General features: G+C 31.1%; 1 protein-coding gene across 1 annotated transcript; it reads right to left on the reverse strand.

Moving 5' to 3' along the window:
• Window positions 1-694: 694 nt before the first annotated feature.
• LOC107917058 (uncharacterized) lies at window positions 695-3,331 on the reverse strand. The gene is made up of 2 exons (XM_016846450.2): window positions 2,508-3,331; window positions 695-1,079 (listed from the first exon to the last, which is right to left on the reverse strand). The coding sequence occupies exon 1, from the start codon at window positions 3,273-3,275 to the stop codon at window positions 2,520-2,522; it is 756 nt and encodes a 251-aa protein (XP_016701939.2). The 5' UTR covers window positions 3,276-3,331; the 3' UTR covers window positions 695-1,079; window positions 2,508-2,519.
• Between the last annotated feature and the right edge of the window lie 13,495 nt (window positions 3,332-16,826).

The raw sequence follows: 16,826 nt of genomic DNA on the forward strand, positions 1-16,826 counted from the left end.
CTTAACCTAGTGCCCTAAATAAAAACTTTTAAATAATTAAATGACTTAAATGGAAACTTTCGAATAGTTCAGTAACCATTTATAACTTTTTAAAGTTGAGTGATCAAAACGTAAATTTATTAAGACTTTAGTGACCCCGAGTATAATTTACCCTTAGAATTTTCATGTTATCATATCATATTCTTCTGTTTTTTCCCTCACTATCATGCTGTCAAATGCAACCATATTTTTGTTCTTCCATATCTTTTACACACGCTATCCACCTTTCAACATTTCATATGAGTAAGAGTAAATCATCATCTAAGTAGGATTCTTTACATTAGTAGCACGAAACCTTGTATTAATGTTGAAGTGATTAAAATACAAATAAAACAATATTAGAACCCAAAATAAATAGTCTAATTCAAAGCTATGTTGCACTTGCTAGAAAACAAGAATAAATAAGCTCAAAGCACGTTCTTCCACTTTTTAAATTTGTCGACGAAAAAGATAAAAAAGAACTTGGACAACAGTTCATCCACTTTACCTTTCCAGCTAATTTGACCAGTGCAAATAAGCTCATGATTAAAAGGAGTCAAATCTTTACCTCCATATGATAATGAGATTCTATTTGACACTACTCACATACCAAAAAAACTGAAAATTTGTACCTAAATTAGAAATCACATGTCACCAACTCAATGAAATTCTATAACTCATACCATCAACACCAGCTATATATCATTTAAGAGAATGGCTTTAAATTTTAACATATCATACAAGGAATGTTTGTCAACAATTATATAGATCATCATGACAATAAGTAAAACACCAAAAAAGAAAATCTACCTGCTGCCTTTTTCTTTTACAAGAAACCCCTACAATGTCAGTTGAAGCTTGAGAGACTGTACATGATGGCTTTGCTACTTCCTTGAATTGAAATAATTCCAACAGTGATACAGACAGGAGCAGCAAGAAGCTGGCAAGTCGAGCTATCTTCGTTACACTTGAATCTTTCACTGATCATAATATAAATCAACCACCATGTGACTTTTTCTTCGGAGGTTGGTCTACAAAGAATTGCTCATCATCTCGGAGATCTGCGGCAGCAAAAGAGTAAAACATGAGAAATAATTTCAGAAACATCAGTATAGTATGATTCTCTGTTAATCTGAGAAAAAAATCAGTTGCTTAGAGAATTGAGCAAATCACAATTCACAAACATGGCCATGCCGAGCATATATACTATATCATATCTCAGGAGTAAGAATCACACCAAGCTTAGTTCCAACAAGAATAATTGGAACACCAGGTGCATGATGCTTTAATTCAAGAGAGGTGATGAATGTTTTTGGTGGCTTCGTCAATCATATCAGTATAATACAATCAAATTATTCTACAGATTGTTTTCGTTTTTTGAGTGCAGATTTTTTATAAGAACTCAACTAATTTTTTTGATTTATGATAGAAGATTTCTTTTTTACTTTTTAGATAAAGGGCTGAATTGATTTTTTTGAATTTTTTACCCAAAGTTTTTGTTACCCTTTAACTTTTTTCTATAGCAAGAGACCATAGTTTTTTAAATTGATTTTGTTGTTGAATTTTTTAAATCAATAAATTTCAGGGTCACTAGATAAATTTTGCATTCCATGTAATAAAAAGAGTTTAATTATTCCAAAAAAAATCAGTTTTTAAGCATCTGTTTACCACCACTTCATTTGAATAATTCGAGTAAGATTAATTAATATCATTTGAATAATTCTCCTGATTAATTAAATAAGATTAATAATGCAAAAACTGAAACAAAATTAATAAATAATAGGTTTTTTTTTTGTTTAACTAGATTTATGATTTATGCTGAGGTGGATTAGAATTTGAAAATTTAATATTTATGATTTTAGGTAAAAAGCTAGATTAGGATTTACAATACGAATAGGTTTAGGATATATAGGGTTTAAGACAAAATAATTAATTATATTAATTATAGAGTTAAAAATAATAATATTTGATGTAGTATAAAAAAATAATGTAGCATATTATTAAAATATATATATATATATATATGTGGCCAACTTTCTAATTGAAGTTAAAGTTAACATCAATCATGATATTTTTCAAAAATTCTATGGTTGGAATTTAAAAGTAAAATATGCTTATCCCTGCCTCCAACGTAATAAAAAAGCTTTTAGAGATAACAAAAACAAAATTAGGGTTGAGAGGGTGATTATTTATCATAATTATGCTGTAGAGATGTTCAACGTTTCCTTTTCCATTTTGCAGATTTTAGCATGCAGTAGTAGTTGGATTTAGTTTCCCTTGGATTACAAGTTACAACATAATAATAAATGTTTTCATGCAAAACCTTCGTCCTCCACTTCATTTATCACTCAATCCTCTCATTTGCACCACAAACTTTCATGCAAGATTGACTAACTGTTTATTGACAGTACTAGCTAGTAATACCTAGCTACCAGGTTTCCTCGAATCAGCTGTTAATGGTTGCCATTCCCAAAACGAAGAAAACTTACTTTCTCCTTTATTCAAGGGAGACATAGGAGCCGTCGGAGATTGTCGGTGTCTCCACAGTCGATTCCAGCGGCTTCAGGGTTGCAACTAAGCTTGGATTTTAGCGAAAACTTAGGCAAAGGCAAGCTGCTAGGTGGTGGAGACAGAGGAAAGATAGAACCTGAAAATTCGTCCAAATCTTTTTTGGCATCGTCACCTGCTGCTCTGTATGATGATGGCAAAGCAATAGGGAGATCATTCGGATCGGAACCTAAAGGGTTAGCGGGTGCCATTGCCATGTCAAAGGACGACTTACTTATGGTTTGTGTTTCTGTTGCCTGTTTTGGCTTCAAATGATTATCTTTCTTCGGCCGATCTTCTACTTTGCCTGCACTGATGATGAGTTGTTTTGATTTTGAGCTTTTTGGTGTTAAGAATTGGTCTCTGAGTTTGTTGTTTTTGTTTTTACATGATGAAGAAGAAAGGCTTCGAGTTCGGCAAGGGAGAGACACGTGGAGAGGTTTAGTAGGCGTTGGAAGTGGGAGGAGAGGTGGTTGCAGCCGTGGCGGCAGCTGGTGGTGATTTTGATATAATAATATCGGGTTGAGAATGGAAGGTGAAGGAGGATGAGAGAAGGTGAGAGACGACGGTGGAGCAAACAAAAAGCCTCCGCCATGGATGGTGCATGTTGAAGCTAAGTATTCACTTCGTTTTGAAACAAAATTAACTCCAATGTTTCTCTTTGGAATGTTGTTTAATTGGTTGTAAGAAGACATGGAAAAATCATCCATAGCATCGCCTTTAATTTGTTCAACTCTGTGTGCCTTATTTTATAGAAGCCCATAACCTTTGCACTTAACAATTTCTGTAATTTTAGTATTTAATTATATCGTGTTTACTTAACCTACACATGTTTCAACTATTTTATTATATTCTCTAATTCTTTCCATTTTTCTAATTTACCGACAAACGATTGCAAACACTGTTGCCTGGGCGGCAGCCGCCGATTCGATGCTGACCGATGGATCCAATTATTTGACGTAGCCGTCCACAATTATTTTCTTTTTAGGAAGAATTTTTAGGTTTAATATAACTTTTTGGGTAAATTACACTATCGGTTACTTAACTTTGGTTCTAATAACAAAACAGTTATTAAATTTTTAATTCAGCCACTAAGCTTTAAAAAATTAACAAATCAGTCACCCTAATCATTTTTTATTACAGAGGTAACGGAGTTGTCATTTTCCGTCCTCCTCCCCCCCTCTCCCTACCACTGCTCTCCCATCCCTCTCCCTCTTCCCCACCATCCCGATTCGCTCCCTCTACCCCCTTGTCCCTCCGCCCTACTTCGACCCTCTCCCTCTTCCCCACTATCTCTTTCCCTTGCTTGCATCGACCAAATTGCTTCTAAATTATTTGCTACAAATTGTCGATTGAAATGCTCCCAAAATAGTTGCTGCCCACCGTTTATACCAGTTGCCATTTGATCCAATTTCAATCATCAAATAGCCTCTAAATAGTCGACTAAACAGCCTTCAATGTGCTTTAAATAAGCTGCTTCGTTGACCTGCTTGCTTGCTCTCTAATTCACTGTCGGTCGAACAAGTATTTGCTACCCATTGCACCGACCATTACTTCAAAAAGCCTGCTGGGTTAGCCAAATTTCTTCCACCGATCAGCCTTGATATAGTGGCTACTAATTACCGTTCCTTCCTCACCGATTGCTCCAATTATTTGCTTCAAATTGATGTCGTAATTTCAATCAATTTGCTGCCCCAAATGCTTGATCTTGTTGCTAGATATTTCTTTTTCCTGTAAGAAAAATTTAGGAGAGGGTTAGCAGAGGGAAAGGGACAGCTCTACTATGCCGGTAAAGGAAAATGGCTATGGTGATTGATTTGTTATTTTTCTATTGTTTAGTGACTGAGTTGAAAGTTTAATAACTGTTTTGTTATTGAATCAAAGTTGAGTGATTGTTAGTGTAGTTTACCTCAACTTTTTCTACTCCAACACCTCACTTTTTTTTTTAATTTAGTAATAAAGTTTTTTTAATTTAGTATTTAATTGTATTTTTTTTCTAATTTAATATTTAAATTTTTTGGGTTTTATTTTGTGCCTAAGGGTTTTTTTTTTGGTTCATATTTAAACTTGTCAAATGTTATATAAATTACCCTAAAACACTAATGGTGTTAAATTTTTTTTTATCAAGGGACTAAAATAGCTAATGTATAATAGATGACATGAAATTTATTGGCATGGATTATAACAAGCTTAGCATGGTGTGATCTTCGCAAACAAAAACATCATCCGCATCAAAGGAAATTTGTGTTAAAAAATTGTGATTTGAGCTATGTTTAGTGAATATATATTGAAGAAAAAAAAGAGTTTTAAAAACTTAAAATAAAGAAAAAAATATTATTTTAAATTAAAAAATTAATTAATTACACTAAAAGTAATTGAACATTCAAAAAAAAATTGTGTGTATTTGCCATATTTTGGTTATATATTGATTATTTTTGCTACATTATAAAAAAGTAATATTGTTAGTATATCATATTAATTTGTATATTAGAAAAGGTTAGGTACCAATTTAGTAAATTATGTTAAGTTTAAGTACCAAATTAAGGAAACATATCAAATTTAAATACCAAATATTATATTAAACCAAAATTTTATTATTTATCTTTTTTCACCATTGAATTACTAAAGTATTTTTCTTTGCTTTGTGTTGTACCAAAAAATATAAAATATATGGCTATTGTTAGGCTACTTATCCAATAGTAAAATTTGTATGAGATGAAGCTTGATTAGCATTGGATCTCTGTGTTTGTTAATATAATTGCTTGTATGAAAAGAGAAATTAGGTTATAGATGATATTATGGGTAGTACGTTTTCAATTATGGATTGGTTTTGAAGAAGTTTTTCAAAGAAGATAAAATGGATTACCAATGTTTTAAGATTCTCATAACATAAAGGTGAGCTACGTAGATGTTCAAGTACACGTCTTCAAATGCAAATCAATATATGTATTTGAAAATAAGAATAATCATAATAAATAAAGATGGAGAACCCTCTTGGAGGAGAAACTACCATGAATAAATATCATTGTTCCGAAGGCTTATGGCTGTTAGCTTAGTGCTTGACAATTATCAACTTCTAAACATCATGAATTTAAATTACAAATAATTAATAGTAAAATATTTTAAATATCTAAATGCACAAAGACGAAATGCTGAATTTTTTATGCTTCAGTTTGAAGATTGACGCATCGCCCTTTCACATGCACAGAAAAAATAGTACATGCAAAAAGGGACTGCCGCTCATTATTTGATAATTACATATTATAGGCCGGTGATGTGAGATTATGAGTTTAGACTTTCATGCACCGACCATTCTGATAAAAAAGTTTGAATAATTTTAAATTCGGAAATGTTAGTCAATGTTAATGGCTATGATTAATATTATAATACTATATATAAATGGTTGATACAATTGTTTAACAAAGAAAAGGTAATGAGGAGAAGGTAGCAGTGATTGAAAGGTTGGTTCATCTGTGATAGGTGGAGAATCAGAGATTGAAAGAGGAGAAAAAGAGGAGGAGAGGAGAAGGAAGGAATAATGAGATAGTTGGGCACTACTTAGGTATTTCTTAGGGAGAAGGACTTTTTGCCACTTGCATTCTGGGGTATATATAGGGGCACCCCTTGTCTAGTATTTTCATGTAACCGTCAATACGAATGGTAGGCCTGCTTGTGTGGTTGGCTAGGTGGTAGGGTCGTTATAGGTCCGTTATCATCATGCGTAGTATTGTGTGGTTCTACTTTGACATTCTCCTTGTTGAAGTTGTTACACCTTAATGGTCACAGCGAAGGGTTTGTAGTAGAAGGGTTTTTGATGGCTTAAGGGGATCCGCAGAGAGTTAGTCATAAAGGGTCCCGAATGGAGGTTCACCCAAAGGGGTGCCAATTGAAGGGTTGTTTGTGAGTCGCATTTGACGAGAGGTCTTTACCAGCCATACCATGTCTTGCCACATATCACTACTAGGGTAGGGGTATAACAATTGCCCTTCCGGTCGAGAGGTAGGTTACAAAGTTTCCTACTTCGAGACCTTTCGAGTAGCTTTCTCAATGGACGGTTACTCAAGCAGACAAAGTGGTAGATGGAGCGACAGGAGGAAAGTTGCCTAGTTTATGCGTGTTAAGGATGCTTCATAAAAAGGAGAGATGTATCAAAGGTTTTGGAATAGTTGCATTAATAATAAAGTGTTACATTTGTGCCTTGAGAAACGACACCAATGATAGAGCAGGCTTTTGCGTGATTTTGTGGGACACGTGTCCTGTTGCGAGTGTAACAGCTTGATCTTTCAGTAGTGCTAGAAAAGGAGGTTTTGGAACCCTATTTTCGTAAACCGGGTTCGTAAATATTGAATATGAATATTTATAGAGTTTGTATAATGGAATATCAAATTTTAGTCCTTCAATTTTGTCTATTAATTGTTTAATTAAGGTACAATGACTAAATTGTAAAAGTTTTAATTGGCTAAAGACTAAGAGGCTTAAATTAAAATTAATAAAAGGTCCAAAATGATAAATAAATTATTACATAATAAGTGATACTGGGTGATGATGGACTTATGCACTAAGTGGGATTAGTAATTTACTTACTTAATTAATGTTTAATTATACTATATATATTAAAGTTAATGGAAAAGTTAAATATCATCTTTCATCTTCTTTTTACTGTCAAGTAAGGAGAAAACCTTTTTTGAAGTTTCAGCCAGATATTATAATTAATCATTTTCTTGTAATTTTTATATTTTTGAGGTCATGAGAACTTGATTTAGTTAGCTCATATGCCAATTTGTAAAATTATTAGGACAAGTTTGGTTAGGTGAATAGAATAGGGCTATAATGGAATAGAGCTATATTCAATAATTCAATTATTTGGTTCAATTGAATGAAATAGAGCCATAATAATATTGTTGTGCTTGGTTGAATGTAATAGATGTTGTAATAGCATAATGAAAAAGACTTAAATGACCAAAGTACCATTAGCATAATTTTTTTAGGTTTGTTACTGTTATTAAATTTTAATAAGATTATTATTAAACATATTTTAATAAAAAATAAGTTAATCATATTTTAACATAATTATTATTAAATATAATTTAAGAAAATAATATATGAATTAATAACATCCTTAATATAATTATTATTAAAATATGAATTAATAAAAATCATAATATATAATTTTATAAAAATAATATATAACCTACTTTATTATTTTTAAACTACAATACATATTTAACGTGCTAAAATATCATTAGCGAAACAAATAAAAAAGATTATCTTCTAAATTAAAAAGCAAAAGATTGGAAGTAATAAATAGCTTGAGAATTATATTTTACATCCAAACATAATGTTCATACATTAACAAAAAGTTACATGATGTCATTAACTTATATGCCATAATCTATATGTTAAATTTTACAACATTAAAAAGTTACAACAGTTTGTGGCATTCTATCATGTCATTATACCATCCAAATATTACATATACAAAAAGTTACCAAAACATTACCAACAGAACCATGATTTTTAATGGTCAAAAAGAAATCTTCTCACCCATCCCAATCTCATAGAAGAAGGTAGACTAAAGAAAATGAGTATTTACGTGGGATGGTCTGGAATTTTGCTTAACGCACGATAGCGCTCATCCTCAGTTAATCCTTCTACTTCACATAAGGTCGGATATAATATTAGAGCACTTTCTTGAATGACCATTTCTGACTTTTGTTGAATTAGCACTTCGGAGGCAATGCTCCTACTTATTTCAAGGCCAACAGTTCGTATGTTTTCCCCCAATAACGTGGCAACATCAGTAAATAAAGGAGAAGAAATTTGTTCACTTGCATCAGAAATCTTTTTTTTTCTTCTTTGAAAATGTGGAATCATCTTAGTTTCTAAGTGGTTGTGATTGTGTAGCTGAGAGATTCAATCATCCAAAGAAAGATCAGCTTTGCATCCATGAAAATTGTTTCTTCATGAATATTTGTAGTAGTTACATCTTCAACATCTATTTCTTCAATAATATCAGCAGTTGTTTGAGCATTTTTCCCAGTGGCTCGATCTTTTGCATATATGGCAGTAAGCTGGTCATAATAAACGAAACTGAGATGTTTGAATTGACTGACTTCTTTATGACTCTATAAAAAAAAAGAAGGAATCCAAATTAGATATAAGTTTGGTCAAAACAAGATAATAAAGACATGAAATAATTTTTATACTTATATATGAGTTCCACACAACATCTTTAGCAACAACAAGCTGCCTATGTTCGTCCCAACCCAAGTCGCTACTGTCTTTTCCACTGAGCATGTCATAAACTATTGTCTAATCCCTTTTCAATGTCCTAATCATCGATTTAAGATTAGGTTTAGTCTTCAACATAGCATGAGGTAAAACTTTTTCTAACATTCTTTCCAGCTCATTTAAATAACCGACCTTGAATCCCTTATCTGTGTTAAAGGTTCCAACATTGTGCAAGTTGACCATACAGGCAACCAACGCGGCATCTTCTTCTGGAACTCATTACCTTTTGGTTCCTTGAGAATTTTGGGAAGAAGCACTTGATTGTGAAAAGTCTGGCATAACTATCTTAAGAAAAAATACAAATTAAAATTAGGTTTGATATTATGAATCAAAAGGTCAACACTTTATAAAATTATAACTAATGACGAATCAAAAGAAAATAAATTAAAGTTGTAATTCAACAAGTCTAGTATAATACATAAAGACAATTCAAACACTACCAAAGTTTCATAAACTAGATACATGAAATAACATAAACAAATTAACTTTCTCCTATTTTTACCTTAAACCTAACTAATTTCTAGATGTTTGCCATTCATAGAACATTTGATTGGCTAGTTTCATCCTCCAAGTAGCCTATGCATCCGATGAATAAATATTTACGATATTCGATTCATCGTTATCCATCACATTACTAGGTAATTCTTCTCCCAACTCAGCTTCAATAGGATCAAGACTCATATAGGTTCGAATAAAATTATGGAGCAAACAACATGCAATAATAATTCTATTGTACACCTTCACAAGATAGAATAATAGACTCTTGAGTATTCCCCATCTAAGTTTTAATAACCCAAAGCATCTTTCAATAACATTGCATGCTAAAGCATGTTTCATATTGAAAAATTCTTCTGGAGTACTTGGCTATTAACCCTGACGCCACTCATTCAAATGATATCTTTGTCCTCTAAAAGGCACAAGAAATCCCTCATAGTTTGTATAACCAGCATCAACTAGATAATAACAACCTATAAAAAAAGAAAAAAACTATTTATCGTGGTTAATTTTCTAAAAAAAGTATGATCTTAAAAATTAATTCAAATTCCTCTAATTCTACACTTTACTATGAAGAACTTTTAGTCCATGTCTCCTACTAATGACATCTCAAAGAACCCGTCCATTAGTAATAGAACCTTCCCAACCAGAAAGAACATAAACAAAATGCATATCAAGTGTACAAACACCTAACATATTTGTTGCTATGTCACCTTTTCGCGTTCGATATCTAGGTTTATCAATATTGGAACCCTAATCTTGATGTGGGTTCCATCTAAAGCACCTAAGCAATTCTACATCACATGTATAAAACCTCGGGTTAGGATACTATATTTAAATCAACTAAATTATGTACGAGCTATATATGGATCTCACTTTAATACCTTGAACCATTTCCACCTTAGGTCTGTAGAATTAGCTGTAATTGGCTCTACCTTTTTAAATAACACGTCTTGTAAGTGCATGGCAACATTTAAAACATTGTGAAATGATCTGTTAATGGTTTCTCTAAACCTATCAAAGTGATGCTTGATAACTCAGTTTTTAAGGTGATGAGAAATGATATGTAAAAACATTGTCACTTGCTCATCAACAAGCATGTTCCTTGACGACTTCAATATTTCTAAAGTTTGTAATATCTCACATAATTTAAAAAAAGTAATTCTATTCATCATAACTTGTTCAATACAGGTCTCATCACTTGCATATACAAGTCTTTTCATATAACATTGTTTTGCATAAAAATCTAAAATATATGATATAACCATTGGTCTATAAGTAGGTAGGTTATGGACGACACGCAATTTAACTAAGAACCAACTCGCAACTGTACACATTTGCAACCATACTGTTACAGCAAAACCAATTCTTTTACACCTCTCACTTTGTACTATTAAAGGTAGACGAGCCATTACTACAAGATATTAAAGTGTTACATATCTTCAAATCATAGTAAACGTGTCATATTTCTTCAACACTAATCTCAATAACAGTAAAACAAAATCAAAGAATTTAATTGCAAAAGAACACACAATGATTCAGTGAATGCAAGAGGCTCAGCTGTGGGTGGAGGAAGCAATCAAGCAAGCCAAAGAAGAAGAGGAAGCAATAACACACTGCCAAAGAAAGATGAACAATACATATCAAGAATCTTTACAAAGCACAAAATAGAAATTACAAATATCTCTACAAGTAAAAAACCTGAAATAATGAGATTAATTTATAAATTAAACTCATTTACAGTATAAATCGTGCTTGGAATTCACTATTAAGGCTCAAACCTAGATTGACCTGACCCATTTTTTTTATCTTTTTGTAAAATATTTTTAAACCCATATTTTGGATTAAGTTGCAAGTTATAGTCTTTATCACCACCAATTAATTATATAAAATACCAATGAAAGTCTTCATATAACGACTTGTGCATCCTAATAATGCAAAGTTGTTAGTTAGCGACATGAAATAAACATGAGGCCTTTTTCTTCTTGTTTCTAGAAACATGCAAATTTTTCTAGTGGAGTAGAACAACATCCTTCTTGACTAGAGGTTAAAAGTCATCTAATTTTTGGCTACCTTAGCCTTTTTTTTCTAGATTGCTGATAAAATTCCTCAATATCTAAAGTCTAAGAGTTCACTGGAACTAAGCTGAAGACTATGCCTTTTAATGTAAAGGGATAATCTCATGGATTAAAAGTAAATATCCCATGCGAAGAAAATTTATGTAGTCAGGGAAAATAAGATTTGTGTGATCATTCCAAGATTCTCATCAATTTCAGTTTAGTTGATTATATCAACAAACACTCGTAAAACCAAAGAAAAATATCAGATTAAAAAACTATGTCACTTTGGCTCCAGCTTAAGTGTTCTATGCAGATATGTCTATATATGAGGGGTTATATCCTTTTAGTCAATGTTTATATATGCATCAAACATGGATAGTTCTAGACATTGTATAAAAAAATTCTATTGGCTTATTAATCTCATTTATAAATCAGTAAAGATAGCTCCACAAAAGTAAAAAAAAACACCATCAGTTAGTGTGAGTGCATTAAATTTTATACCACTTCACATGCAGACAACCCAACATTAAACTCCATCTAGTTACTCTTAAACCTTATTCTCGTGTTTTCTTAATTGCCTATGAAACTTCTATAGCTGAAACTTAAAAAAAACAACATTCATAGTGGAAGAACTTCAGTAGATATCACACTTGAATACAGTCAACATCAATGCATCATCACCTTTGCAAGCATCCTAAGTCATGTGTACCACCAAGACCGTCAGCAAATTAAAAGGAAGGAACATATATTGTCAAAAAACATTTTGGCAACTACAAACAATACGAATTTCTGTTTAGAAAAACTAGCCTTAGTACTTAATCTTCAAAAGATATGCATACAGTACTATTCTATCAATACAACTAAACAACTTCATATTTCTATCCAAAAACAATAATCATCATATCAACACAATTGCTATCCAAAAATAATAATCATCACATCACAAAATCTGCTCAGCCATGCCAACACGCTTGAAATACATCAAAAGTATATCTTGTACTACTTACTAACTACAACCTACAAGAAAGGACTATTATTAAGTTTTTTTGGTGGGTGGTAAAAGCAAATGCAAATGCACATGACACATCACAATTCCTTTTAAAAAGGCTTCTTTTATTTTATTCATCCATTCTTTTTATTCAAACTTCATAGAGGGAGGGATGGGGAACTGAACTGCAAAATAATTTCGAGAAAAATGATTACACAAGAAGCTATTTCATCGCACGCCCATTGTTAATCAAATATTTCAAGATCATGACTCCTAATTGCAAACTTAAACAAGCATGGAAGAATTCCATGAAATGCATACAAAGTCAATATTCCAGCGACAAAAATTCAAGCAGTAGAGTCAAAATTCAAATAGAAAAGTCAATATGCAAACAAAAAAATTCTCACAAGGAAAACAAAAATTAAAAAGTTTCATCTTAACACATTCTTGAATACCAAACTCACTGATAGCAGTAACAAATTCTCACAAGCAGCAAAGTCAAAATTCAAGTAGCAAATTCAAGCAGTAGAGTCAATATGCAAACAAACAAATTCTCAGAAGCAAAACAAAAATTTAAGCAGCAAATTCAAGTAGCAGTGTCAAAATTCAAGCAACAGAGTTGTGCAAATTGATTATACGATCTTAACACATGTTTAAAGACCAAACGCACTGATAGCATAAAAAATTTTAGTTTTAGCTATCAAGTGTCCAAACTAGATAGTAGATACTAATGGATCATTATCATTGCAACTTAAACACACACAAAAAACCATTTTCAATGTACATAATAAAATATTTGAGCAGTGGGGAGGAAGGAAGACCAAATACAAAATTAGGAAATAGTGGTCAGGGTAAGTTGGGGACAACTTATCTTAAATAATCTTTGAAAATGATTCAAAGAGTACGAATTTTTGTTATTTTTTTTGTAATTTATCCATCCCCCCTCAAAAAAAAAAAAGAGAAAAAGAAACAAAATCTCCAGGAACATTTAAAATTTCCATCCAGAAAAGAGATGAAATTCTAACAACGGAAGTGAGATTGAGGGGAATAATAACCTTACCATGATCAACTTTGAGGAAGCTTCGAGGATCAACTCCGTCGATTACTTTAAGGGGTGTGGTGGCTTGAGGTGTCAGTGAGGCTGAGAGTGATAAAGGGCAATAATGGCATGTTAGGGTTTTTTTCTTTATTCCTCAGTGAGTCTATTCTGTGGAGTTTCTATTTTTTGAGTGAGATGAGGAATGCTTATTACAGGAGAAGCTGTAATAAGGGATAAATGAGGATTTTGTGGAATAAATGATTCAGTGAACCAAAAGAAGGAATCACTATTTATCACTGAATTGATTAGTAATAGAATGACTATTACAACCAACCAAATGTGGCCTTAAAGTTTTTGAAAGTTTCCATTGTTGATTTCTTGAATAAATTGATGTTCAATTGATAGAGTTTAAGCTTAGATGTGAAAAATGACTAGATTGTAATGTTTAAATTATTAGTTTTGCACATAAGAACTAAAATGTATAATTATCAAATTGAGGTTAAATTTTAGTAATAACATATAATATAGGTTTATAATGAAAGTAATTGAGGTTGATTTTCAAATCGAAGCTCAAAATTAAAAGTTATGACTATTTCGATTTTATGGGATTAAATTGAATAAAATACAAAATTTTAGGGGTATAAAATAATAAGATTGTAACACCCCTAACCCGTAACTATCGCCGGAATTGGGTTACGAGGTATTAACGAACCAAAATTAAATTCGAATAATCATAGATATATGCATGTTCAACCTACTAAAACAACCTAATCTTAAATAAAAAAATGTAATATCAATTTATTACGAGTCATTTCATATCATGTATCGAACATATTTGTAAACATATAATTAATAATTAAAATTTATCTAGAATATTTCAAACACCACTATCGGTCATATCACATTTCGCCTATTCGACTAATAAATCTATTATAAACAACAAAGACCAATTATGTATATAAAACTCACATTTAAAATTTACTTATTTTACATGTAATCATTATATTTTAATATATGTACCTATACCAACCTTATAAATACAAACATTTATAACCATTGGGACGAACATTCCATAAGCATTTATATAATTTCATAGTATATTCACATATTATTATTCAATTACACAAAACTGTTAATCAAATTGTATATAAATATTTGTTCATCAAACAAATAAAGTTACTATTCATATGGTCAATTTTCAAACTTTAGCCGAATATAATTTTATTTTTAACTAATGTCAAATTCAACAATATTCAACATTTTCATACCAAACATACCAACATCGAATCCTATATATATACATATATATATTAGTATTATTTATTCTCCCAATTAATCAAAGGTCATTTATAAGGCCAATTCCATAAACAAGATTCATTATGCAAATAACCAATTTCAACTATCCTATAATCACAGTAACTCAATATACAACTTTCACTTAGTAAATGATAATCCAAATTCAATCTCAATTATCAAATATAAAGACATTAAATTATCATCTCAACCATTTACGAAACATAGCCATATCATCAACCATAATATTTAATCAAAACATGAAACCATTCATAACAAAATAAACAAGCCATTTTCGTATGGCTTATTATATATACACACTTCATTCAAAATATATATACATTCAAAAGGTAGTATAGCCTATACATGTCATAGATTTTATATTTAACTTTTATAAATACCGATGAACGGACGATAGTGTGATTGACTTCGCTGATGATCCCCGAGCCTGTAACTAGCTTTCAAAATCTATAAAACCGAAGGAAACACACATACACCATAAGCTATCATAGCTTAGTAAGTTATAATCAAATAGACAATTCAATAATGTTAATAATTCAATAACAAAACCGAATAATGCAATCATATTCATATATATATATATACTTTTGAGCTTGCAAAATTTAAGAATCAATTTCAACTTGGCCGAATCTACATGTAATTAAAGACATATTTTTTTTTACTTTCAAATCATATACCCACTCTTTACCAAATGTGCTCATTCATATATATAAATGCATATAATTCACAATTATAATATCACCTATATTTACCATTTGGCCGAATATAGGCCTTCATGTACTCATATACTTTCATTTACCTCATATAACATTTTTTTTATTCACAATCGAAGCAACCAACTTACCTTGATATCATGCATTATTCAACCATTTCATACTTGATCTATCATGTACTAAATGATTGTTCGAGACCATAATAAAGTTGCACAATTAGTGTTCTTTCTCATCTAACCAAATTGCTCTCGGTATCGCACACTTAGTGCCCGTTATTCAACATCTCCATTTTAATTTCGCACACTTAGTGCCCTTTATTTAACCTCGTCATTTTAGTTTCGCACACTTAGTGCCGTTCATATAACTATAGCTATCCCATACTTGCACACTTAGTGCTAAATATTGATAAATCACATTCACGTCTATTTCTACTTTCCGACTAAAATACATTCAGCTATATATATATTTGCATACTGTCATTTCAGCATATATAATTAATATTTATTCAGAAATTATAACACCTATTTGATTATAAACTTATCTCGGATAGCGATAAACCGGAACGGATCGATTAATCGACGACTTTATTTTTCCCCCGATCCGAGTCTGATTTCTTTAATTCTTGATCTAAACACATTCAAATTTAACTCATTCAAACATAATTTCATTTAATTTCATCCAAAAACACATAAATGGGTGATTTACCGTTTTCCCCAAATATTTAACATTTTTACAATTCAGTCCAAATTGCACAAAACACAAAATATTTCAAATTAATCACAATGTAGTTTGGCCGAATATTCCCTAGTCTCATATAGGTCCTTGCATGTCGTTTATTTTAGATTTTAGTCCCTCAATTTAATATTTCTTACAATTTAACTCAAAATAATCAAATTCATCAAAAATTCAAAAACAAACATTATAATTTATCACATAAAATTTATTTTCTACTATCAACCAACAAAAATCACAAGCTATCATCAATGGTACATCACAAAATCATCATAAATTCCAAAAATTAAAGCATGGGTTTTGAAGAACACGAAGCAACAATCTCAAAAACGTAAAAATTATAAAAAACTTATTAAAAAAATTACCTCAATCAAGCTCAACCTAGGCCGAATATAATAAAGCTTCAACTCTTTCTTTTTCTTTCAACATTCGGTGATGGGTGGATGAACAATCCACTAACATTTTCATTTGTTTTATTATAATATATACATTATAATTCATTTACCAATTAACCTTTAATAATAATAATTTCTAACTTATATGCTAAGGTCATTCTTGTCAAATACCTCCCACTAGCTTTAATAATGGTCTATTTGCCACATAAAGCCTTTAAATTAAAAGAACAACTA

Source organism: Gossypium hirsutum, chromosome D01 (genome assembly GCF_007990345.1).
Source record: "Gossypium hirsutum isolate 1008001.06 chromosome D01, Gossypium_hirsutum_v2.1, whole genome shotgun sequence".
Classification (NCBI taxonomy): domain Eukaryota; kingdom Viridiplantae; phylum Streptophyta; class Magnoliopsida; order Malvales; family Malvaceae; genus Gossypium; species Gossypium hirsutum.

Coding starts and splice junctions, on each gene's coding strand:
- LOC107917058 (XM_016846450.2), bottom strand. CDS start 3,275: ATGGATGATTTTTCCATGTCTTCTTACAACCAATTAAACAACATTCCA.